General features: G+C 38.8%; 1 protein-coding gene across 3 annotated transcripts in view; it reads right to left on the bottom strand.

Annotated features, from left to right (window-relative positions):
- Positions 1-4,198: 4,198 nt before the first annotated feature.
- The window catches only part of shisa6b (shisa family member 6b), a 117,292-nt gene continuing 95,439 nt past the window's right edge, over positions 4,199-26,051 (bottom strand). Inside the window, exons 6-9 of one of the 3 annotated variants that reach the window (XM_088438251.1) lie at positions 17,149-17,211; positions 10,096-10,248; positions 6,699-6,802; positions 4,199-6,012 (exon numbers count right to left, since the gene is read on the bottom strand). In XM_088438251.1, coding sequence (XP_088294377.1) covers positions 5,161-6,012; positions 6,699-6,802; positions 10,096-10,248; positions 17,149-17,211 — 1,172 coding nt within the window. In that variant the 3' untranslated portion in view covers positions 4,199-5,160. The remainder of the gene's footprint in view (positions 6,013-6,698; positions 6,803-10,095; positions 10,249-17,148; positions 17,212-26,051) is intronic. The other 2 variants (XM_088438252.1, XM_088438253.1) reach the window with 2 other exon arrangements.

Below are 26,051 nucleotides of genomic sequence, written 5' to 3'. Positions count from 1 at the left end.
GAATTAATCAACCCCCAATGTTGGACAGGCACTTTGGGAAATCACTGTACACTTGTAATTGTGTTCATAATGACATCCTACAAGGACTTGTTAACAAACCAAATGCAACTAAAATTACATCAATAGTTTTTGTTTTGTTTCATAAAATATTAAATGGATTTCATGTGCTGACATCATTGTAAGTTTTATTCACCTCCTAAGTGAAATTTCTTTTCAGCACTTACTACAATATCCTTTTGTAATTATTACATCTTGCAAGCGTGAAGCATAGCTTGATACAAGTTTCTAGCAGCGACCGATAGGTATCTTGACTCATTCTTAACGGGCAAAAGTCTCCAGTTCACTCAGATTCTTAGGCCTGCATGCTCCAACAGCCTTCTTCAGGTCCACCAGAGGTTCTTAATTGTATTTAGGTCTGTTGACTGCGATGGCAACTCTAAAATGTTCCAGCCCTTCATCTTCAACCATGCTCTCGTGGACTTGGATGTGTGCGTTGGATAATTGTCCTGTTGAAAGGTCCAACGTCACCCAAGCCGTGGTTTGTGATAAAATCCCATTACATTTTTATCCAGGATCTCCTGGTACTGAGAGGAATTTATAGTACCCTGTACACATTGAAGCTTCCCTGTACCGATAGAAGCAAAACAGCCCCAAAGCAATATTGACCTCCCATCATGCTTCATAGTAGGCAAGGTGTTCTTTTCTTCAAACGCCTGTTTCTTCCTCCTCCAAACATAGCGCTGGTCCATGGCTCCAAACAATTCCGATTTTGTTTCATCAGACCACAGAGGCTGGTCCCAAAACCTTTGTGGCTTGTCACATGACTTTTGGCATACAGAAGTCTACTTTTCTTGTTCTTTGGAGTCAGCAAGGGTCTACTTTACTTATTCTTTGGAATCAGCAAAGGGGTGGGCCTGGGAGTTCTGGCATGGAGGTCTTAATTCCACAGTGTGCGCCTTATTGTATACTTATTGTATTTGCTGAAACTTCAGTGCACTTTTTGCAGTTGCTCAGCAGTCACACAGGGATTTTTCTGTACCTAGCGCTTCAGATAGTGCACAGCAGTTGCTATCAGGATTTTCTTCCTGACATGACCACTGTGCCCTTTGCCTTGACTTTTTCATATAATGCTTCCGATATATTTTGACTATACATTTATATATATATATATATATATATATATATATATATATATATATATATATATATATATATATATATATATATATAGTGGCCCCCCAGTTTACGAGCTTAATCCGTTCCGCGGTTGGGATTGTAATGCGAATTTGCCGTGAAACAGGCAATCCAAGCTAATGCATGTAAAACCCCAGGTAGGAACATAAACATTATATACACATATTAAAAATTGGTATCAGAATAGTATAGTAAGTGCTACTTATAATATACATGCATACAATTAAATAACATCATAAATATATACTGAAGTAATCTAAAAAAAGCTTCTTGCCTTAAACTAGTTCCTAACGTGTTTGTTTTTGTTGAAAGATCGCTCATACCACAACATAGTGAAACAATTGATTTAATCCAGACAGAGTGGGAAAGTACACGAGGCCTCGGGCCAGTCCTGCCACAGGTCGGAGCAGAAAATGGCAACGTTTCACCTTCAACATTCAGTTCTTATACCCTTTTGGGTCATCTAGTCCCACTGTGGAATGCGAGTGTGTGTGTGTGTGTGCACGTGCGTGCGTGTCGGTGTGTGCGTGTGTGCGTGCGTGGGGGTCTGTTTGTGTGGGGATGGTGTCGTGCAGGCGTGGGTGTTTGTTTGTGTGGGGATGGCGTCTTCAAAAGTCTTTGTTCTTTGAAGCGGGAGGAGGTCTGTCCACCATAAACCCTGGCTGATATCTTCTCTTGAAGGCCACACCTAGCCTTTTGTTCCTGGTGGAATGTTGTCTTGGGGGATGCTATCTGTTCCTTTTGGAGGTGCCAACTTGCCTTTATTTCCCCTGGGCCAGGACCATATCTGCTTTATACTGACATTACATCGTGTCAATCTGTATTAGAATAACACAGTTCCATGTACACACTATTTTATTGATATATTGAATTTGAAAAATATGAATTTCCTTCAATATATATATATATATATATATATATATATAAAGCATTTATTTATCTTTGAGTGACGCTTGTTATGGCCATATTCCCTAGTAAGTGTAGCCTAGGCTAGGCTAACTTAGCTTTCTTGGTATTTCTTGATTACCTCCATCTTTGTTCCCAAAGAAATCATTTCTCACTTCTCCCTTTAACATCACGAGCAATCTTGTGACTCATGGATAACCAATTCACGTTTGAATTAAGCACTAAAATACATAATAAATACAATATTGAAAGCACTCCTCACATGAGATCGAGCCATCTTTGTGACCCTGTGCGCTGACCAATTGCAGACCAGCATCTTCATGACTCCATCACGCTGACCAATAATAGACCAGTATCTTAGGGAGTTGAGACGCCGACCAATAGCAGACTAGCATTGTAGTGACGCGTTGCAGCGGAGGCAGTTTGACGTCAATGGAAAATAAGAGCAATTACCTAAAAACGCCTCAAGAGGGAGGCAAAACAACACACACAACGAACCCCACAGGTCATGAAAGTTGTTTATGTTAATCATTAAGCGGGATAAATGCCTTAAAGAGGGTATAAAAAAAACTTAGTGTTCAACATTGTAATGTGAAAAAAACATTTCAGGGACGCTGTAATCTAGAGTCCACTGTTCCATGGTCAATAAATGTTCGAAGTGCGGCCTGCAAGCTAAAACGAGTTTGACACCCCTGATTTTGTGTGTGGGGATTTTGTTTGTGGGGAAGTCAACCAGCATAACTCAGAACCAGACCATTTTTTTCCCCACATATCTGTGTTTGAATTACTTTGATTTGAATGTGAAATAAGTAACATCACATCATTTAAAAGACTAAAAACGATTATATATACAATACTTTTAATTTGATATGCACCCATTTTAGCGTGTTTGCATTTTCGTCAAGGCTGCGTAAATACGTTTTCCGGCGGACTTTGACACATTTTTAAAAGGAAAAGACAAATTGACTTGTCACCTTGAGCCCTTGAACGTGTGTTTGAACAAGCCAGCTTGGATGTCGGCAGGTAGGGAGAAGAAACAGCGAAGGGCAACCTTCCACTCTCTGATCTCAAGGCGTTCTGATCAGTCGTCACTTGGGTAAAGAACTTCCCATGTAAAATGATGATCATATCTTATCATATCATCTCCGAAGACTTCCATTTCAAACAAATTAGATGAAGATAAACAAGGATGTTTGCACAAATGACGAGCAGGAAGGAGAAGACATCTAGACTTTAAATGTGAGGAGCTATATGGCGTGTCCGAGGATGATTTTGAGGGCTTTTAGATGATTTCACATTTTAGATGTATTCATATTCAATTGTGTCAAAAAAAAATAAGCAATGAAACATCAAACTTTTATTGTTGCAACAGTTTCACCATTTGCGTCTACGCGCGTGTGCATTGCCTCCCAATTGTCTTGTTTACGCCCCCCTAACCACAACATTGTTATTCGATATACAATGAAGAAATGTGTCTAAAAGTACCGTATTTCACAATATTAATAACGCACCATGTGTTTTGATTGATATGTAAAACCACTAAAGTCAGTGGTAGACTAATACTCATGTTTTTTATACTTCATTTTGTAAAACTGGTTTGCTTTATACTCAAGGTCAACTTGTAATTAGAGAAGTACGGTAAGTCACTATAGTCATCTAGGGAAAATTGTTGATACCTGTATCTGATTGTTGTGCCTTTGTCACGTGGGTGCAATATTTTTAAAAGCTTGATACACAGCTACATGTTTTTTTTATACATTGTTTAATGTATGTGAATATAGACCTGAAACTGACTAATATTTATTTGCGCACCACATTGTGTCATCCTAAAGTAATGTGGTTCCAATGAAAATACACAACACAACGTCTTGAAGAAGCAATAGTGACTGTTTAGAAAAATATGAATCTTTATTTGTCCCAACAAGCAGTATAATCCATTTTCATAATCTTCAACTTCAGTGATGTCAATGGAACACGGAACACACATCTAAGTATAAACAGTGATATATATATATATATATATATATATATATATATATATATATATATATATATATATATATATATATATATATATATATATAATTTTTTCATTTGTTTCTCCCTACAAACAGTTTTGCAATCACACACACAGACTAGTACTTTTTGTGTCAAATACTCGGTTAAGTGCGTTTTTAATCTGACCTCACAAAACAGTGATAATTTTTAGATATTCTTTTAGAGAATTGATTCACAACAGAATCTAATATGAAGTCCATTCAATTCAGAACTGTCCAGGATAATGTTTCTATTATAGCTTATTTACAATCATTGACTTGAAGCAAAAGAAACAAAACTAAAGAACTGTCATAGTTTGCTTCCAAAAAAAATGGAAGCCATCACTAAAAATCTGAAACTATAGAACTATTTTAATCTTAATGATTGTGCTTTGTAACCCACATAACCACTTCATTTTTAGTAATGGAACATCAGTTAGAGGCACCTATAAATGCAAGTAACATCCATTTCAGTCTCTCAATTTTAAATGCGTTATAGTTACGAGTAAGAAAGGGTGCACAAATGTATTTATATATTTATAATATTATTACAGGTTCATCCAAGCTCATCTGTTTCACATCAGAAATCAAGGGGGAATTTGGCCTGCAAGCTTCACTCTGCAAAGCCCTTTAAAATTTGCCAGAAAAGTTAATTGATATTGTAGATTGGCTGGACAAAGGAGTCACTTGAGACTTGAAAAGACACAGAATGAGGCCATGGCCTGTGAAGGAATAAAAGAATGAAGATTGAGGGTGTGAGTCTGCATTTGAAAATGAGAATTTTTCAAATCCCAAATTAAAATAATCTGAATGTAGTGTACAGTGTATCTCATTTTACCGGTCTCTCACATTAACCTAGCAGATGTTCTTGGTCCTGGAACATGGGTCAAAGAAAAGTGAAATAACTACTGCCTTACTCTGAGTAGTGAGGACACTGGCCTACTTAGGCCATTGGAAGTTTTCTTTTATTTATCTATTTATTTATCTTTTTTTCTGTGCAGTTTAGGCACTCCTTGGGTGCCATTTACACTGTCACCTCAGTCTTGCTTCCTGTGCGGTAGTGCTGTGGATGTTGCTGCTGCTGGTGATGCTGTGGAGCATAATGGAGCTGCTCCACCGTGTGAGTCCGTCTGGCGGCAAATGCCTGCCGCTTTGATACAGTCTGGTTCATTGTTAAAGTGTTGGAGTGTGGAGCTGCTGTTGCGCACGGAGTTCCGGCACTGACCCCACCGCCGCCATTGTTGGCACTGGGATGGGAATGCATTTTGGTCATCTTGTAAGGATCCATAAGAGGCGTGGTGGGTATGAAGACGTCTGTGTGCGAGATAGCTCGGGACATGAACTTGTCGCTTCCGTCAAACCCACCGGAGATACTGCTGACCTTGCCACGCTTCAGTGACATCATCAGCTTGTCCGGGGAGAGCAGGGGGTCTTGAGAGAGAAGGCGGTCAAATGAGTATAAGCGATCTTGTGAGTAGAGTCGTTCTTGAGAGTAGTGACGGTCTTTCGAGTAGAGGTGATCCTGTGAGAGGAGTCGATCCTTGGAGTACATGCGGTCTTTGGTGTACAGGCGATCTTGGGAAGTATGGCTGTCCTGCGGAAGTAAGCGCTCCTGGCATCGAAAACGTTCAGCGGACAGCAGCTGTTCGTCTGAGAGAATCCGACCTCCATAAGGGGACATACCATTAGAGGATGTGTTGTAATCCTGCTGCAGGGCTCTCTGAGGAGATAGGACCCGATCCTGGGACATGGCCCTCTGGACGCGGCGGGGTCTTTGTCTTTGTTGGGATTGCGGTTGGGAGGACTGTGACTGCGGAAGTGCCTGCAAGATGGCAGACTGTGCAACTTGAGTCTGAAGCTGCTGTTGTTCCCGATGCTTTATAATGAAATAAATGGAGCAGAGCAGAAAAAAGGAAATTGTTAGTCACAGGCTCTGGTCTTTCACATTGGTTTAGTTATGTGGGGATTTTTATAGACTCTACCATAATATTCAGACTATAAGGCATAATAGTGTGTTTGACTGCTCTAGTATATGGAAGTTTATCTGTATGGAAATCAAGTTAGTTACACTTTCAAACTCATTCTTTCCGCATTTACCGGTGGATTTAAAGTTATTTATCTATTTCTCTCTCCTAATCAGGTGCACCTCATGTCAAATTTTTAGTTCATCTAGAATGAAATTTCCTGCATATTTATTTTCACTTTACTGTCTGAAAAATGCATTACATTGTATTTGCCAACAAATAATTACATATGAGTAAAAATGCCATTTTTACAGGGTTAAATCAAGTTTGGAAGTTGAATGAAGTTTGACATTTGCCATCTTGGGTTGGTTCCCATAATGTGCAGTAATGCACTGTGCCTATTGTAGTCCTAATAATACAGTAGTTGACTATCATAATTTGACTCATCAGTCAAATTATTATTGTTTTCAAACAGTACTGGGGTGCACTATCATTTTGTGTAAACTCAGCTGTGGTTTTACACTGACCATTACTGCAATGCAGTGTGACAGTCAAAGTCAGTCAGTCATAGAAGAAAATTAGCAAATTGTTTACCTACCTGGTCTTTAGTGATTTTGAGAACATGCAAGGGAAGAGTGCCTCTTGCTGCCAGGTCAGGCAGGTGCCGTTTACGAGAGTAGTAGTCCTCAACTTCTTTATCTGCTGCAGAAGAAATAAGGAGAGATAAAACAGATACTCGGAAGATATTCAGAGAGAATATATTGTTGGAATACAAGGAAAAAATGTCTATCCAGAGTAATACTTTTCTGATAGATTTCAAACAATAGATGGTCACCTTTACAAAATCATTGAGTGTGAAGGAAAAGACACAGATTTGCAGTTAGATTATTTGACATGCCAGGCACAGAGTATCCGCTTATCCGTTGAGAGGCCTACTGTACAGTAGGCTATGGAAGCTGTGGAGGGAAATTTCTCAAAGATCACACAAAAGGAGATTCAAACATTGTCATATCACACAGACACGTGGCATCCAGTACATGCTAAACAGCATAGAGTAACTCTACATAATGGATTATTCATGAAAGTAATTGGTTTTCATGGATATACTGTACTGTGTATGTCTAACATGCATTCAGACATGAAAAGATTTCTAATAAAGAAATCACTGTTGCACCAACATGCCACATAAAATCATGCAAACAAATGCAAATTACACAGAAGTAATATCAACATTATTACTGTCAAATCCTGCGAATAAGACACATTTTTTCCATACAAAATTATTCAACATTGTCCCATCATATCTTTGCTAATAGCTGGATGTTTAAAAAATGGACTTTCATTCCAAATGATGAATTAAAATAGATAAATAAATAAATAAAGAAATAAATACATAAATAAATACATAAATAAACATGTCTCACACACTGGCTGAAACTTGCCAGGCCAGCAGCAGCAATTGTTCATACTATAATGATGAAATATGCAGGCAACATTGTGAGGCCAATTTCAAAGTAAAATCTTTCCAACCATAGTAACAATGCTTAAATATTCTTAGTCAAGGTGACATTGTATTACATGGCGTTGGTTGCTAGCTACCAATTTCCCTAGCACCGACGACCACAACATTAGCAGCTTGTAGCACTCTAAGATTATACACAAGCTTATATATATATATATATATATATATATATATATATATATATATATATATATATATATATACAAAAAACTCTTTTTCAGAGGTCTTTCTATATTTGGGTGGGTATTATACATGGGATTTTACAGTAATAATTAATATTACCGCATCAACAGTTCCATAAAATGTCATTGGTTTTTATTTCTGTCTGGTGATACAAATGTTTAAAGATCTCACACAGTAAGAAGATGTAGGGTGTAATTTAAACACGAAGCAGACTTTAGTCTTAGTGAGAACTTATACAAGACATTTGTGTCTGAGCTACTGTACAGTATATGTGAGGTCCTCTTTATGCCACCTGTCAAGGCTACTCCCTTTAAGCGGCAAGACACACCTGCTTTCCACAAATCAATTTATAATGACCATTCATAGTAGGATGTTCATTTTCTTGACAGTAATGCACATATTGGATACTCATCAACTGTGTCAGACTCTAAAATAATCATTTGTAAGGTTTACAAAATAAACTGCCTGCCACGGCACACAATTATTTTTTTCTATTTTGATTTTGTTTGCATTAATGAGCATTGCTGCATTTGTCTCTTTTTCTATAACCCAACACTGAAAACAGCTCATCTAATCTTCCTCCAACACAATCCAGTCCAGTGCAATGTGGACCTTTGATGCAACAACTGATTTGCTCTCAAAGCAGATGCAAGATGATAGCGCAACTCACGGACCATCCATATGTTTTCAGACATTTGGTTTAAAGGCACTTATTCAGGCTTCCGTATTTTATTGCCTTTGTAGAATTGTGGTGCACCAAAACAAAAGTGTTTATTGTCAGAAACGACCAAAGGAAGTGCATCTTGCTCCATTATTGTTTTGCTAGACTTGTGCCTGGCAGCTAAAAGTGTGTGAGGCGTATTGGAATGAGACCTGATGGAAGGAGCTGTCGAAGACTCCTCTGTCTTTGACTGGGAGTTAGCAATGAAGTGACACAGTAAATATGAAATTATACAAGCCTTAAGGAATATTTGTGTTCCACCTTAAGAATTTCATGAAATGAAACCACACTCTGCTCGAGAACTCCACCAAAGCAAAGCTAAATCAATAATGAGCTGGGCAAGGCATAAGACCACTAAAATGTATGGTTAGAGGACAGTAGTGCAACCTAGAAAGACTAAGTTATTGTTTTTGGAGATACAAAGACAGATTACATTGACTGTACAGTGGAACCCTCAAAGTTGAAAGTCCGTGAAGTAGTACACTTTGCAATTCAACCAAAAATTTCAAACCATCATGTCTATACATTAGCCTTATTCACAAGCTCTAAATTTGATGAGAAAATAATTAATGTTTATGCTTAGTGCATGATCGACCACAATATGCGGTGCTAATAGAAAAAAGTGAAATACATTTTGAGGCCTCTCAGTCGTGTCACAAAACCCATAATGACAGTTTCAGTTTTTGCATGTTAATACTATGTTAGTAACCCACACTGCACCATTTCATTATGGTATTAAACACACTTAAAATAGAAACTATTAATGTACTGAGAAAGGTCAAGACCAACGGATACTACAGATATATTGCACACATAGTGTAACAGTATACAATTCGGATATGTGTTTAATGTGAACAACCCCTTTTTTCCCCTAAAAAACTGGTCCCACAATGTGCAGTACATCAGAATCATCCCCAAAGTTGTACATTTCGAACTGAATCGACTCAGAATAGAGTCTGAGTTGAGAGTACTTTCTTCAGTGTTCTTATTTCAAGTTTACAGTGTAAACTCAGTGGCATTCCATTAAGGCCTTTCTTGAATGACTGAACACCATCAAAAACACTGACCTGCATTTAAGATATTGTATATTTGTTTTGTGGCACCTGAGTTCCATCTGCCATTTCCGGACTAAGCGAGCCTGGAGCAACACTGTTGGGGTCCACTTGTTGAGTTCTCAGTGTTGCAATGTAACAATCAGGTTCTGTATGTCTTTATATCAACATAACATTCCTGAACACCTCAAATTCAGATTTGCATGCTTTGTACAAGTGGAACCATTTTTTTTAAGAACAAAAAGGCTTCAGTTTACAACCAAACCATAGTTCAAATTGCGCCATGTGGCAAATTGTGTCTGACTTCAAAGGTTCCACTGTCTTCACAAATTGAAATGATTTTTTTTTTTCCATTGTAACTTTGGTTCAGTGGTTTTCATCTATTAAAGTTACCTCACAATGGCATGTATATACTAGCCTTGAAAAAGTTGCTCATGGTCTTGTCGCTCAAGGCAAAGAAATCATGCATGACATCAGGGTTCCTGCTCTTGCATACGTGCTGTGAATTTGGACCTACTCAGTTTCTTCAGGGATGAGAAGTGGTTGAGGTCGGCTTTGATGGCCGCCTCGTAGGAGGGCGGCAGGTGGGACAGACTCTGGAAGGAGCGTGAAAAAGACAGGTCGTAGGGCTCCGTCTGCGAGGTCAGGATGCCACTTATCCGATTTTTGTCTAGAGACACGTACATACATATACAGACACATGAGAGGGAGGCAAAAAATGGGCAGTGCTGGCTTCTTTCCAAACTTCTCCCGGTTTAAAAAGTAAAAGCATGATGACACCAAAGGCAGTCACCATAGAGGATCACCCGCTGACACCAAAAAGCAGATTGAAGTTAGAGTTCTTAGTCCTACAAATATTACCTTGAGGCAGATTTGTTTTAAACCAATCTGACAGTGTTCCATGGCATGAATATTTAGAATCCATAGTTGATTTTCTGCATAGCTCACTGAGTAGACAATGTACACATAGCATATTAGAGTATATTTTCCTCTTTTGGTATATGAAGGTTTAATTTTACCATGATACTCTGGCTGAATACTATTCATTAATAATTTTTAAGGTGTTCTATGTGCCTTCAAGTTAATGGTGTGGTGAATTCTAACCATGAGCATAATATAATCAGCTGGATTGTTTCCTTTCGTACCGCTTAACTAGGTAAATACTTACAATCAGCTCCCTTAATGCCCTTTTCACAAAGACTTTATTGAGCTCTTGATGACACAATTTGCTGGATGACAGCTTTGTCATTGAAACTGATAAAAGTGTGCCAAATTGAGAAAAAGCCAAAATGACAGATCGTTTTTCACACTTTTTCTAGGCTACTCAGAGGGTGGTTATTTTTATTTCTTTTATTTATTTATTTTTATTTTTGTGCTGCACTATTGCGGTACAGAATGAACTTGATCCAATTCTATCTGTTTTGTGATCATCTGGTATATAATGTATAAGATCATACTGACAATCAAAACCAAAGTTTAGCTGTGCTAAGCTATAAAATGAACACACGACAGAGGACACACAGCTCGCTAGCAACCATTTTAGTTGCCCAGAGCCCGGTTGAAGGAGATGTGGTAGAGATTGCGTGCAACAAACCTTTTTTGATTGGGGGGGGGCTCTAACATTATTCATATATGACAGGTCAACTAAGTTGACCCACTTTTTTAGCGAATTTAAAAATAATTTCAGGAAAAAATAAATCAATCTTAAATTTTATGGTTGCTTGAGTACAAAATGGGCTAGAAACACACAAGATGCAAACCATTGAATACTTCATGATGGACAAGACCAAACACATCAATGGAGTAGACTGAATGTCTTTTGTAGTCATGGGTGTCACTGGCCAACATAAGATGAAATGTTTTACTAGGGAGTTGACAAAAAATGTTTTAAAAAACAGAGCAGCAAACTCTGTGGAATATAATAATTCAGCACCAGAACTAAGATACAGTAACAGAGTTGCATGTGTGTTTTTGTAAATCAACTGTCATAAGTGAATGCTCTCCCCTATATAAGGAGAAGAAACATCTCAAATCTTTTGTAAAACCAGTTGTCAAAAACATAACCCAATCTGGGTCAAAAAAGCAATGATCCATTACTCCATTTGACTCAGTGTTGTTTGATTGGGTGCAAGAAAAAAATGGATCAGTCACAGTTGAGACACATTTTTCCAAGTAATGGTTTAGTTCATTGCTATGCTGATGATACCTGCCTGCTTGATACATGCCTTGAGAAATAACAGATCCGTGCAACTGCAGTTAACTGGAGGCCTGCCTTGCCGAGATTAAACAATGGACGTTTTCCAATTTTCTGCTTCTTAACCCTAGTAAATCAGAGATGGTAATTATTTACCCTGCTCATCGATCATCAGCACTTAAGAATACCACGTTGAACTTGGCTAACTGTCCCAAAGTAGTTTTGCAAAAAACCTCGGCGTGATTTTAAATTCAGCTCTCTCTTTTCGGACACATATTAATAACACGAGAAGAACGGCAATTTTTCACCTTTGCAATACAGTGATTCCTCCTACTTTGCGGTCTCAGATATCGCGGTCTCAGTACTTTGCGTTTTTTTCCAAGAAAAATAAAAAATATTTCAAAATAATAAATCATTTGATAAATGTACAAAAATTGAAAAAAGCAAAAAAGTACATCATACAGTACTGTATTAATCAAATAACAAAGTAATATTAGTTAATAACTATGTTAAGAATTCTTCAAGCGTTAGAGTTCGTGACGTTTTTTATCTTATTTTGAAATGGATGCTTTTAATTTGTCGGGTTGCGTTGCATTTCCGTTTCCTGATTTACATTCTCTGTGCGTCATTTGGCTCCTTACGGTGACGTAGTGAATGACAACGTAAGCTCATTTTTATAGTTTATTATCATTTATGTTGATAACGCACGCTACTGTTTATGTTTGGTAAGTGATGAGTGTTTATTCTGTTTATGTGTTCGTTTGTGTAGAAGTTGCACTTTACAGTTAGTAGTTGTTGTTAGTTGTTGCTAACCCGCTAATGTCGGCTAAAAATACAGTAAATTCATAGATTAAGTGTTTAGTTGTTAGTTTACTGACTTTAAGATTGTTGTTGATTTATTATTCAACAGATACTACATGATACACCATACATGAGCCAAAATAAATGTGAAGTTCAACGTGATGACTTGCGAACTCTCTCACCGGAGTCTTGATGCAGATAACCAGTCCTGAGAAATAATTCTCAACAAACTAAGTAATATTAGTTATTTAATGATATACAATAATGTTAATAATGTTAACAAGGATAATGTAATGTTAAATAATAGGAGAAAGGAAATAAAATGGGCAAAAAATACAAAAAAAAAGGATTGTTTATGGTTTCTGTGGCTATATTGGGGCGTACATAGAAATCGAGGAAGTGATATCCTACTTCGCGGGTTTCAGACTTCGCGGGGAGTTGACAGCCCCCGTTAACCGCGAAGTAGGGGGGATCACTGTATAGCTAAAATTCGCACTATTCTTTCTCCTAGCGATGCTGAAACATTAATTCATGCTTTTGTTACATCGCGCCTAGACTATTGTAATGTTCTGTTTTCTGGGCTTCCCATGTTCTGCGTCAAAAGCCTGCAGTCTGGACAAAATGCAGCAGCAAGACGTTTGACAAAGACGAGAAAGTTTGATCTTATTACTCCGATTCTAGCTGACCTGCATTGGCTTCCAATACACATGAGATGTGATTTTAAGGTGTTGTTAATTACTTATAATATTTTATACGATTCAGCTCCTTCCCATCTTGTCGACTTAGCATCACCATATGTTCCATCCCGACAACTTCAGTCACATAACGGTTTGTTATCGACCCCATGGGCTAAAAAGAAGTCCGCGGGATCAAGGGCCTTTTCCATTCTTGCGCCAGTACTATGGAATGTCCTACCTATGGAGGCTTGCACAGCCACCTCAGTAGAAATCTTTAATCCCAACTAAAAACACGTTTATACTCGAAAGCATTTATTTAATGGGCCAGCCTGCAGCTTTCTTCTTCTTTTTCCAGCCCCCTTCGGAGAGGGGGCTAGCTAGATGGCGAAGGTTGACTTGAACGCCCCCATCTGGCCCTGCGCTGATCAACCACGACGGGTTGAGAGATTGACCGTCTGCGGTCCACTTGGTTGGACTGTAAGGACGGTTCCCTCCCAATGGCTTTGCCTGCTGTCAAGTCATCTTTGCACTATATAGCACAACATGTTTTCTGTAATCTATATTGTGTACCCATATTTGTCTGTGTTGTGTATCTATTTGTCTGTATTTGGTACATGCAGCATCCACTATCAGGGAAATCTCGAAAAGAAGACTAGGACAAGCCTAGCTAAAGAGTAACTCCGACCAGCCAAGATTGACTTTTCTCTGCTCAGGCAAAGGGAAAAGCTTGGCATACTGCACTGCCCACAGCATTTTTGTTACTCAAGCGTCCCGACCTCCTTTTTATTCATTCAGCAAAGCATTGCACATGACAAGAAACAACAAAAGAGCCAGCCGGGTGCCACTAACAGCTGGGCTAAAGTCCAGGCTCACACTTTCCTGCGTCAGCTCTATCTAAGGACTGGGTCAAGATGAACTAGGATTGCATAGATGGATGACAATGAACACTATTCTAGATAAGAAATAAGCACATAATGGTAACAACCTAATATACGATTCCCTTCACATCCACTTCAACCTGTGTGCCCGGAAGTGGGCTCCTCCCACCTGTGGTCCCTTCTGAAGGTTTCTGATTTTCCCCAAATTGGGATATTTGAGTTTTTCTTTCCCCTTCTGGGAGCTTTTACAGGGGATGCTGTTGTGTAGCTTTTTTACCTGTGTAAAAAAGATGTCTTTGTATGATTTTTTTTTCGAAAGAAGTCACGAAATGACCTCTTTTCATCTGTGAAGCCCTTTGAGACTTCAGTGATTCAGGGCTATCCAAATAAAATTTGATTGATTGATAGTTGTTTGACCAAACTTTTTGGCTTAGTCACTCAAAGAGTTGTGTGACATTTTTGACCAATAAAGAACTTTGAGTGTATAGAAGTGTATTATAGTGTATAGGGTGTAAAGTGAGACTGCAGGCCACAGTGCATAAACATACGGAAATTTAAAACTACAATATTATAAAAATATAAGTAAAAAAGAAAAAAAAAGATATTTTTATGCAACTGTACAAGTGTCGTATTATTGCTGAGGGTTTACAGTATATAGGTGAAATATCGGATGATTTTAAAATCATCTTGAAAGAAGTCGAAATAAAGTTTTAAGAGCATTTTTGTCTTCAACTATTTATTGCTCCATGGACCTAATAGTGTTTCTTTGATGGTACTGGAGTGACAGCATGGCTCAAACCTTGTGTGGCTATCTCACTTTAACACCTGCCTTCTCCGTCTGCTTATTCAGGGAAGCTGTATTTTATTTCATTTATTTATTTTTTTGCTTGGGCTTCAGCTTAACCACTAAATTGAAGTGAATTGGCATTGGGGAATGGCTGCAGGTTTAGAAACTCTTAACTAGTTTTAGTGACAGTAAAGTTGGGGGTCAGACTGTACAAATATCAATGACTCAGTTGGCGTCGAACTGACTTGACAAGTGACAGGGTTTGGTGGGGAAAAGCAGTGTCCAACATATTGGCACCACAAACAACAAATGTGTCTGGAGAGCGACCCTGCTTGTGACAGTACAATGAGATGTCATCAGGAACAGGCAGTGACGCATGCTCTGGCTGAATGTGATGTGATATGATGCCAAGAAGACAACAGGGGAGACATTACTTCTATTTTCATCTATCCGTTTATCGCACCTTCCCACAAATGCACATATTCGCGATCCTCCCCATGTCTCCCAACCACGCTCTGTCAATTTTATCTAGTGAACCATGCTGCCACCCACTTTTGCTCCTTAATTCTGTCTTGTCCGTTTACAAAACCTCACTCTCATTTTCTCACTCGCTCATGCTCTATCTGGTTCTCCCATGTGAGCCTGCAAGTCTGTGGAGCGGTGCAGAGCTGCAGTCATGGGTACGGCCCCAGAAAAGCCTCTAATGCGCAGATACAGCTTTAAAATACAGCTTTGGCAACTACCACATGATGGAGGGGAGAAAGAGCAAGACATTGGAGATAACCAAAGCTTAAAAAAGGGATAAAGGGGCTGCAAAATGATGACAGAAGAAAAAAATGGAGAGAAATGAGGTGGAAAGCCTGGCCAAGGATGGTGGGGAGCAACAACGGGGGGTCCTGGGAGCCTGAAGACTTGTGAAGGATGTGTGCGGACTACATCAATAAGGAATGATTTGAGTCAGGCTGTGTTGCCTCTTTCAAATCTAGCGCGATCACAAACAGATGACGTGAAATTTGAAGACTGGTAAAATATTTAAATAGTCTGTTTGTAAATAAATCCCCAGTAAGGTACGTTTGGGATTGTTTTAAGTACAGTACATTGGGTGTAATTCCAATTTGTAGAAACACAATATACCGTATTTCCCCAATTTTCACCCCTTAAGGGTTGGTATTATATTCCACTTATAACCACATAACTCAAAACAGACCAATTTTTTTTCCACATATCGTGGAATGTGTTTGAATAACATTCATTCGCACCCAGTCATGCAAACTCCATTGACTACAATACAAAACGCTCAGTTTTTTTTGCCTCGTTCGTGTTCGGTATGCGTGTACCATTAAACTAAATCATCTCCAAAACATTATTTCGGGTGCAGCCCACGCGGTCCGGTACCAGTTGATCCACGGACCGGTACTGGTCCGCGGACCGGGGGTTGGGGACCACTGTTGTAAATGACAAGATATTATTTCACATTTGAAATAATGTTATTCAAATACAGATATGTGGGGAAAATTGGTCTGGTTCTGAGTTATGTGGGTATAAGTCCCCCCCCCCCCCAATATGGGGGTTGAAAATGAGGGGAAAAAAAACTAATTTATACATGGAGAAATATGGTGTTTCCTAAACTTGGCTACCTTGTAGGTTTTCCTATAGTTACTGTTGTATGAACTCCTGGCTAGTGTGTGTCAAAAAAAAAAACAAACAAAAAAACACATTGGTAGAGATTTACACTTTCTTTTCTCTGTCTCCGCTGTGTATCCGTATGCAACACCGCCAATTAATGAGCACAGGGCAACAATTTTGTCAAACATGAGTGACAGCTGAAATAGAAAACAATTTAGTTTGATGCATCATCAAAGTAGTGCATGAGGTTACAAGTGATAACTTTTGTTCTCAGATAACAACGGGGAATGTTGAAGATTTTGTACAGCCTGTCAGCCAAGGGACGGGCTGACCTCGAGCCAATTATTTTCCTGAGATGGTCAGTGCCTGCTTCTGCTCAGAACTGGGATGGGAAGCTTCAACTATTCCACCATCCAGAATATATAGAACCGTATTTTCAATCACAGAAAGATATACGGTGGAGTTTGAATGTTTTTTTTTGTTTGTTTTCTTCCTATACGTCCACGTCAAGTGCTGTGATCAGGTTAATGGCCAGGTTTATGCCTTTATTTCAGACAGTGAACTATGAATTTACGAGATATTCCCATCCCCCTCTAGTTTGCCTTACCATTCTTAGGTGTGCATATGGGGCTACCTAGCGCCACAGGTTTATAGTTGTGCTGAAGTGTACCTTCAATGACAAAAGCAATGACATATCCGTTCAGTGTTGATGAAAAATGCTCTGTATCGAAGCTAATACAGAGTAGTAGAAGCATGAGAATGATAATCAAAGTGAGATTTAAGCGATTGATATAAGTCACCATTAAAATGAACACCAATGTTTCTCACTTATTTGAGTAGTGTGAAATATCACTTTAGTTAAAAAAATAAATAATAAATAATCATAATCATGGACTGTAAAGAAGACTGAGAAGTGTAAATCTGCAAAAGGTGGCATCCACAATAATCTTCCTGCAAAAACAAGGTTACAAACATGTTTGCCACTGTAGTGAAATCTTTCTGGGTAAAAGAAAGATTTCAAAAGACTTGGTTTGCAAACAAGATTTGACTCATCTTGTTTTGCAATACTGAAGAGGTTGTAGCAAAAAGTAAAAACACAACATCTATGTATTTCAAGTGAAAATAAAATGATTCAATGGAAACAGCAAATCTAAAAACTCAGGCATACATGGAAGCTAAAAAAAGACAGTAACAACAGGAAATTTTGCAATTCCTGAAGAAATTGTGCATGAAGACGAAAACGCAGAAGGTAGAGGCGTTGAATGGTGAAATGATGTGGAATGTTTGAATGCTTGTATCTGTGAAGTATTCTGAATATTACAAAGTTGGAACGGTTTGAATAGGCCAAATAATGTAGAAGATACAAGGGAAAAACTGAAAAAAAAGTGGAATTGTGGGAAAATTTGGAATTGTGGGAAGAGGAAAATGGATACACCCATGAAATGGTGGGAATTGGGGTAATGGATTATAGTTGGAAGGGTTTAAATCGAATAAGTAATGGCAAAAAAGGAAAGGTTACAAAGTTTTGGTGAGAATATTAAAATAGATATGAATTATTGGAATGTGTGAATATTAGTAATGGTGAAAATGTGAAAGGAACAAACTGAATGATGTGTATGTGAAATGGGGAAACTTCAAGTGTAAAATCTTAAATATGCCATTGAGAATGAATTATGAACTACTATAGGTGAAAAATATGGAATAAAGGGAAAATATTAATATTTATGAATTATTGGAACGACGGAAATTGTGCCTAAAATGAAATGAATGAGTTAGAGAAATGCTCACATGGCTAATTATTGTGATACTCTATTCATGTGCAGAGACCATATTTTTGATTTCGAATTAACATTCACTTTTTATAATAGCCAATTATAAATTTCACATTTAAAGTTTTCCGATTTCACATTTACAAAATTTACCTAATGAATTTAGCCTTAGGGATCAATGCCAACATTCCAATAATTCACATTTTTACAGCAATTTCATATTTTCCTGCGAACCATATCAACATTATTTCCAACGGTACACAATCCCATTCATTCACAATTGGAATTTTATTGCTGCCGAATAGAAAGGTTACTAGGTAATGTGGTTAAAATACTGGTTCTGCACGTGAGGAAATGGTGGTATAATCCCTGATTGGGTTCACATGTTTTCTTTCCTTCTCAGATTTATTAGTTTTTTTTTGTGGTTTTGTTTTTGATACTTCCAATTTCATATTATTCTTCATATTCATGCATGACTTTTTCTTATGCCAAATATTTACCATTTTCCCACAAATCCTGATTTTCTATTCCAAAATGTCCCATTAACTTCCATTGGGCAATTGACATTTAACTATAAACATTTAACTTGAAACAGTTGATTACATTTGACATAAGGTCATTCGGTTATTTTAATACTTTATAATAATTTGTAAAATTCCTAGGTTATAACATTATTAAAGCAATTATTTTCATACATTTAAGTATTCACAAAAACAATTATAATTATTCATATTTTTTCAAATTTTATGATTTTTTTTCTGTGTTTTAATTTTAATTTTTTCATTTTTCACCAATTCAAACAGTCAAACATTCAAAATGATTCTAACATCATCCAGTCTTATTCACATTCATTCAACACCTTTAAATTAGTTTTTTTTTTTTTTTTTCACTTTAGGGATATAATTCCAAAAAGATAAAAAAAAGATTTATTGCTCTCCCTTTTTGCTTTTATCAGTAATGGTTTAGAGGGCTAGAGTAAAGTGCATAGGTAGTTCATGTCAGGTGGTTAATCAAAGATCGAGACAGCAACATAGACTGATATGATTGGGTAGTTTAAAAAACTATTTGTTTTCTATGATAAATAAGTGCTAAAAATGTTTTGGTTTTTTTCATGCACTATGCCCGCTCTCATGAATTCTTTGTGCCCAAGTTGTGCCCCAGTACAGTATTAGGTCTAGTGACACCCCTGGTAAGTCGCAGGTCGTAACTTGAGATATTTACGCAGAAAGATGGTGGACAGATTTTTGTTGTTGGTGTTATGTTATTTTTGTGTCATATTTTTCAAACTGCCTGTTTACAGCAGCATCATGCCTTCAACACAAACTGCTTATGTCAGCATTTGTTTTTTAAATTTATCTTGAGATTGGGCTTCCATATGACTTTGCAGTACAGTCGACCTCGGTTTACGAACACCCTGTTACGAACATTTCAACTTACGAGCGTTGACCACGGAGATTTTTGTCCCCCACTTACGAACAAACCTTTCGTCTTACGAACAATCCGACATGCCGGCCATTGTGTATGCAAATATATTTTCGCTTAGCTGCGCCAACAAAGTCAGCAGTTGACGCTTGTGACAGTACGTGAACACTATTGCTCTTACAACGCCACAGTCACTGTCTCAGTCACGGTGTCAGTCACGGAGTCAGTCACGGAGATGCCAATATGCTATTGGTCGATTAAGGTCACCCGGTCTCACTCACGGAGATGCTATTGGCCGGCGTCACGTCAATCACAAAAATGCCGATATGCTATTGGCCGAACGCCTTTATCTAGCTTGATGGCACAGCTGGTCGGGATGGAAGGAAGGAGAGAAAATGAGTGAAAAACGGAAGGAAGGAATGTTGTGAATACTTTGCAAACTTTATCTGTTAGACATAGCTTCTAAAATTGCTAGTAGCGGTAAAGGAAGAAGTAAGAGGATGATGACAATAGAAACGAAGCAGGAGATAATAAAAAAAAAAAAGAGGGAGGCACACGCATAATTAACCTTGCTCGTGACTATGGACGAAACCGCTCGGCAATCTTCTAAGGGCAAGACTTTCCTTGCCGGGGGATGGACCTCTCTCGACAACAAAATGGAGAGGCTTCTTCTATTATGGATTAAAGAGAAGGAAATCGCCGGTGATATGTTTTAGCATCTCCGTGACTGACACCGTGACTGAAACAGTGACTGTGACATTGTAAGAGCAATAGCATATCAGCGTAACTGTGTTAACTTTGCGGGTTGGTCTCTGCTCCCCTCCGCCTCCACCCAGCTCAAGTCACGGCGCTCCAAAGGTAAATGTCATTTTTCCTTTGTATATGTTATTTAATTTAACTGTACAGTAGATTTTGTTACTCATTTTTAATATGTGTATAAAGTCGTGATGTTTTTACCTAAAGTTTTTGCACGCGTTGCACGCATTCACTAATACGAGCAGTTCGAGTTACGAGCGTAGCCGCTGAACGGATTAAGTTCGTAACCCGGGGGCCCACTGTACTTATGTCCTACTTTAGAGACATCTTTTCTTAAAAAAAAAAGAAAAGAAAAAAAAAACAAGAAAGAACTGCTTAAACCCCTAACACACTGAGAGGTAAATGCTGAGGAGTGTCTGTAAAATTTAGCAGCTTTTCAGCTCCAAAATGTTTACTGACATAACTTTTTTGGGTTACTGTACTTTTACTCAGGGATGGGTTCCTTTTTAGACCCATCATTTTAGTGTCAAGATTGGATTGGGAAGACCGAAGCCAGTCAATAATAAATATTAACAAACATTTTTAGAATGAATCAGGTGGTGACTGAATGGGAAATCCTCTGTCTTTTTTACAAATAGCAGTAGTAGTTTCAGTAATAGTGCCGTAGCAATCCTAGCTAACACGAGCTGCTGGTAGCCGCAACAGGCAGTTAGTGCTAATTTGCCATCTGACACCCACCTCATCTAGCTCGTCTCATTATGGTAATAATTTTAAAAATAAACAAAAATAATCCAATTTGTGTTGACAAAATACGGATAATACATTTCTTGGGTCAATTTGACTAAACATTCCGTTCACGTTTTTTTAATTTATTTTTTTTTATAATATAACTAATTTTCTCGGGTTGTTTTAAACATATATATTTTTTGACATAGGTTCAGTTTAACCCATAGTGGTTATTTCTGTTTATCTTTTTTTTTTTTTTTTTTTTAGTCTTCGGGTAATTCTTTTTACTTAACTGAATTTGAGTCTTCAGGTAATTCAATATCTTATTAGGTCACATTATGCAAAAATATGAAATATGGTCCCTTCACCAAACAATGCATAAAGGGTGAAGATTAATTAAGTTTCACAGCTGCATGCTGTCCGTGGTCATTACCTCTCTCCCTGCTCTTCTCTGTACACATAGCAACAGTATATGTGGGAAGTAAGATGGCTTTGATTTGCATTTGGAGAATAAACAATGGTTTCCCAAAATCATCAATCGTCCTACGAGGTAGGAGCGTTTGCATTCCACAGGCAGAGTGCAGACCCGGCTGGACACCGCAGAGTGGAGGTGCTTTAGAATGAAAGATGGGACCTTTAGCAAGCCCATTGGTCTAAGAAAGTTGATGAATGGCAGTTATTCTCAGTGCTGTGTAGGAATATGTGTGTTCCTGTCATTGTAGGTTTTTATGTCTGAGCGTGAGGACAAACAGATAGATGGAGGACCCATTCGCAGAGAGTTGCCCTGGCGACGCTTCATTTGCTATCTGCTGCTGTGCCTGTTTAAAAATACATTAGGGCCCACATGATACATCCATGTACATCTGTCAAACAAGTGACAGGGGACAAAGAAGCTTGGCGCATGTGTTTCAATATTTGCTCAGTGTATGGAGCTAGATGGCATGTGTCATAATGTTCCTTTACAAATATTTGACATGTATTCATGTACTGTATATGGTATACCTTGTATGTTAACTTAGTTACCAGCAGATGGATAATAAATTATTCTTGCATTTGTTTGTCATTAAAGTATATTGTGTAAAAGTACCCACTTGTTTTGTACTATATTAAGGCACACCCAATAATAAAGCACAATCTCAACAAACAGGCCTAATTTTTAGAAATGTACATATACTGTATACAGTGTACTGGGTTATAAGGCACAAACCAGTACAGTCAGCCACTAACTTAACTTTATTCAACTTCAATTCGACTTACATATGATGCACTGTAAATTTTTGAGAACGTTTAAGGATTTTAAGTGTGCTTTATGGTGCAAAATATATAGCGAATAAAAAAGCTTTTTGTTTTCTGAATTGCCTATCCTCACTAGGGTCAGGTTATTTTCTCAATACATGTACTGTATGTCCAACCACCGGTCCGCGGACCGGAACCGGTCCGTGGATCAACTGTTACTGTGCCGCGTAGGCTGCACCCAAAATAATGTTTTGGAAATTATTTAGATTAACAGTTCATACGCTTGTGCTTGATCTTTTTTTTGTGGCGCCGCTGTTTTGACATACAATGCGAGAAGGATGATGTATTTTTTAGAGTAGCCAGCAGCAGCAGCCCCCCCCCCGGTGGGATATACTGTATTGGCACATTTCCTCCATTTCCTCTTGCCAAGCTTCAAACGAATTCAACGGTGCCTAGTATAAATAGGGTCCTTTGAGAAAGTAATAAAGGTGGTAGTTTACAGATTGTTTAAAAAAAATCTCGTTTGAAAAAAGTTTTTGTTTAAGAAAAAAAATAAACCTGCGGGTTCGTCTCTGCTAACCTCCGCCTCCACCCACCACCAGCTCAAGTCACGTCGCCCCAAAGGTAAATGTCATTTTTCCTTTGTATATTTGTTCTTTAATTTAACTGTACAATAGATTATATTAAGTTTTAATTTATGTATAAAGTCATGATGTTTTTACCTAAGGTTTTTGCATGCGTTGCACGCATTCACTAATTCACTAATAGGTTTGGATTGCCTGTCATTCGGCGAATTCGAGTTACGGGCATAGCCGCTGAACGGATTAAGGTCGTAACACGGGGGCCCACTGTACTTTCTATCATCTCAGAAGACACTTATGAATGCTTTAACATCAGTCAGCTTTCTGATAGAAACATGAACTCTATATATATTTGCAATTTGAAGTTGCAATTCTTATTTTGCGGTTATAATGTGTGTTCCTGAAGCAATACCATGCAATATTGTTGATTCCTAATTAAAAATTAAACAAGCATCTATTGGTTATGCAGAGGAAGGCTTATCTTAGGAAAAATATGTCTCATTAAGTGTCTGAACTGCTCTAATCTGAGGTTTAATTAAACATAGAATATTCAGGATGAGTCCCAGTATGACCCCTGAACTCTAAGAACATGGCTGACATTTTAAAGTAACCTTCACACTCTCCGTGTAAACGGCCATGAAGGGAATGAAAAGGAGCTAAGCATTAAGACTGGTGTCCCTCGGTGTCCATTACTTATTGCCATCATCTTCATTAGCTCAAACCGCTGTGGTTTAATCAAATGATTAATGGTGATTGACATGCTTTGGAGATTGTTGGTTTAACAGGGTCATTATCTAAATTGCTAAATGTATGTTTTCTATCACTTCACTAAGGTTGCAGCTGTGAGTTTTCAAATGGTGTCAGTTCAATTCAGAGACTGAGATAAGCTTTAAACTTATCATGTTGGAGCAGCAATGTTTCAGTGTTCAACTGGGTAGCATTACCCAATGATTCATCATGCCATTTTCTTTTACGTATAACCACTTCTCTTACAAACGAGTTTGCATAATATCATCCAGATGGCACACAAATGACTCAGTAATCTGACATTTAATGTGCTGTTTTATGCTATTGGTCGATTAAGGTCACAGTCACGGTCTCAGTCACAGAGATGCGGATATGCTATTGGCCGGCGTCACGTCAATCACAGAAATGCCGATATGCTATTGGCCGAACGCCTTCATCTAGCTTGATGGCACAGCTGGTCGGATTCTAAAATTGCAAGTGGCGGTAAAGGAAGAAGTAAGGGGATGATGACAATAGAAACGAAGCAGGAGATAATAAAAAAATACGAAGGAGGCGCACTCATAGTTAACCTTGCTAGTGAGTTTGGCCGTAACCGCTCGGCAATCTTCTAAGGGCAAGACTTTTCTTGCCAGGAGACGGACCTTGGTCAACAACAAAATGGAGAGGCTTCTTCTATTATGGATTAAAGAGAAGGAAATCGCCTGTGATATGGTCTCTTTTAAGAAAAGTTCTTGTTTAAGAAAAAAAATAAATTCTGCGGGTTTGTCTCTGCTCCCCTCCCCCTCTACCCACCACCAGCTCAAGTCACGTCACCCCAAACGTAAATGTCATTTTTCCTTTGTATATTTATGTTATTAATTTTAACTGTACAGTAGATTATGTTACTAATTTTTAATATGTGTAAAAAGTCGTGATGTTGTTACCTAAGGTTTTTGCACGAGTTGCACGCATTCACTAATTAACATAGGTTTGGATTGCCCGTCATACGGATTAAATTCGTAACACGGGGGCCCACTGTGTGTGTGTGTGTGTGTATATGTATATATATATATATATATATATATATATATATATATATATATATATATATATATATATATATATATATATATATATATATATATATATACACACACACACACATTGTGGCGGACACTAGAACCATGGCATGTTGCTATGATCCTTTGATGCTTTGAACCTGTTGGCTTTGTCTTTGCTGTTTTGGACTTTGTTGTATCAGTTTTGTGATGGCATGCGAAGAGTAAAGATCTCCACTAGCACAGCAACGTGTGGTTTTTTTCGCCTCGCCACATTGGTGACCCTGGACGTTAGAATGGGTGACCCCGGATGGGTCATCTTGCCATATTATTATCCCAGACGTTAGAAAGTTTAGTCAGGCTGTTGGAGATGTAGTCTCGCCACATGGGTGACCCCGGACGTCAGAATGTTTCAGCGAGGAATCACCGCAGACGTCCCACATCGTGACATTCCTCCACCAGCCTACTATACGTCAGGTAATGCAGCAAGCTTGTACCACGTCAGCCAGCCAGCACCCCGACAAGGGTCCTCTCACCCGTCGCCCAGTCCCTTGGCGCACCAGGGATCGAGCCAGCCAGCAACAGGCTGGTACGGGCGCTGGTGAGAACGGCTGTGCAGTCCAATTTCGGAGTCCCTGGGAGTCGACCGGGATCTTCCAGCCGGGCGGCCTCATCTACTACCGATGTCCGTCTGGCCTCAGCAGTAGGCCTCCAGCCACCATCATTCAGCCACCCCTCCGATTCACCATGCCCGCAGGTATGGTCTGAGTATACATTAGAGCGGGTCAGCTGGTGTTGGTGCCGCAGCAGGTTCATGCCCAGGCACAGACTGGGACGCAGCCCCGACCGGCCGTCCCTCGGAAGCCACTGTGCCTGACAGCATGCAGGTCAGCACTGCCACTGCGGAACTTCAGAACATCCCTTTGCCAACGCTACCTCATGGTTTTCACACTGAGCGTCTCACCCTTACTCCTGTCGCACCTGGGGCCCTGGTGTCACATACACCGCCCAGGACCAGACTGAGTCTCAGGGTGCCAGACTGGTGAATACCCTGTGGGGTTTTCCGTTATGTCTTTCTGGGTGTTCGGGGGGGAGCTGTGGGGCGGACACTAGGACCATGTCTCTCACCCAGTAGGCATGTTGCTATGATACTTTGATGCTTTGAACCTGTTGGCTTTGTCTTTGCTGTTTTGGACTTTGTTGCATGCGAAGAGTAAAGATCTCCACTAGAACAGC

The sequence above is a fragment of the Hippichthys cyanospilos genome, chromosome 17, assembly GCF_059441005.1.
Source record: "Hippichthys cyanospilos isolate Australia breed blue-spotted pipefish chromosome 17, RoL_Hcya_1.0, whole genome shotgun sequence".
Taxonomy (NCBI): Eukaryota; Metazoa; Chordata; class Actinopteri; order Syngnathiformes; family Syngnathidae; genus Hippichthys; species Hippichthys cyanospilos.
Note: the sequence above shows the minus strand (reverse complement) of the source record. Positions and strands in the feature narration are given on the sequence as shown.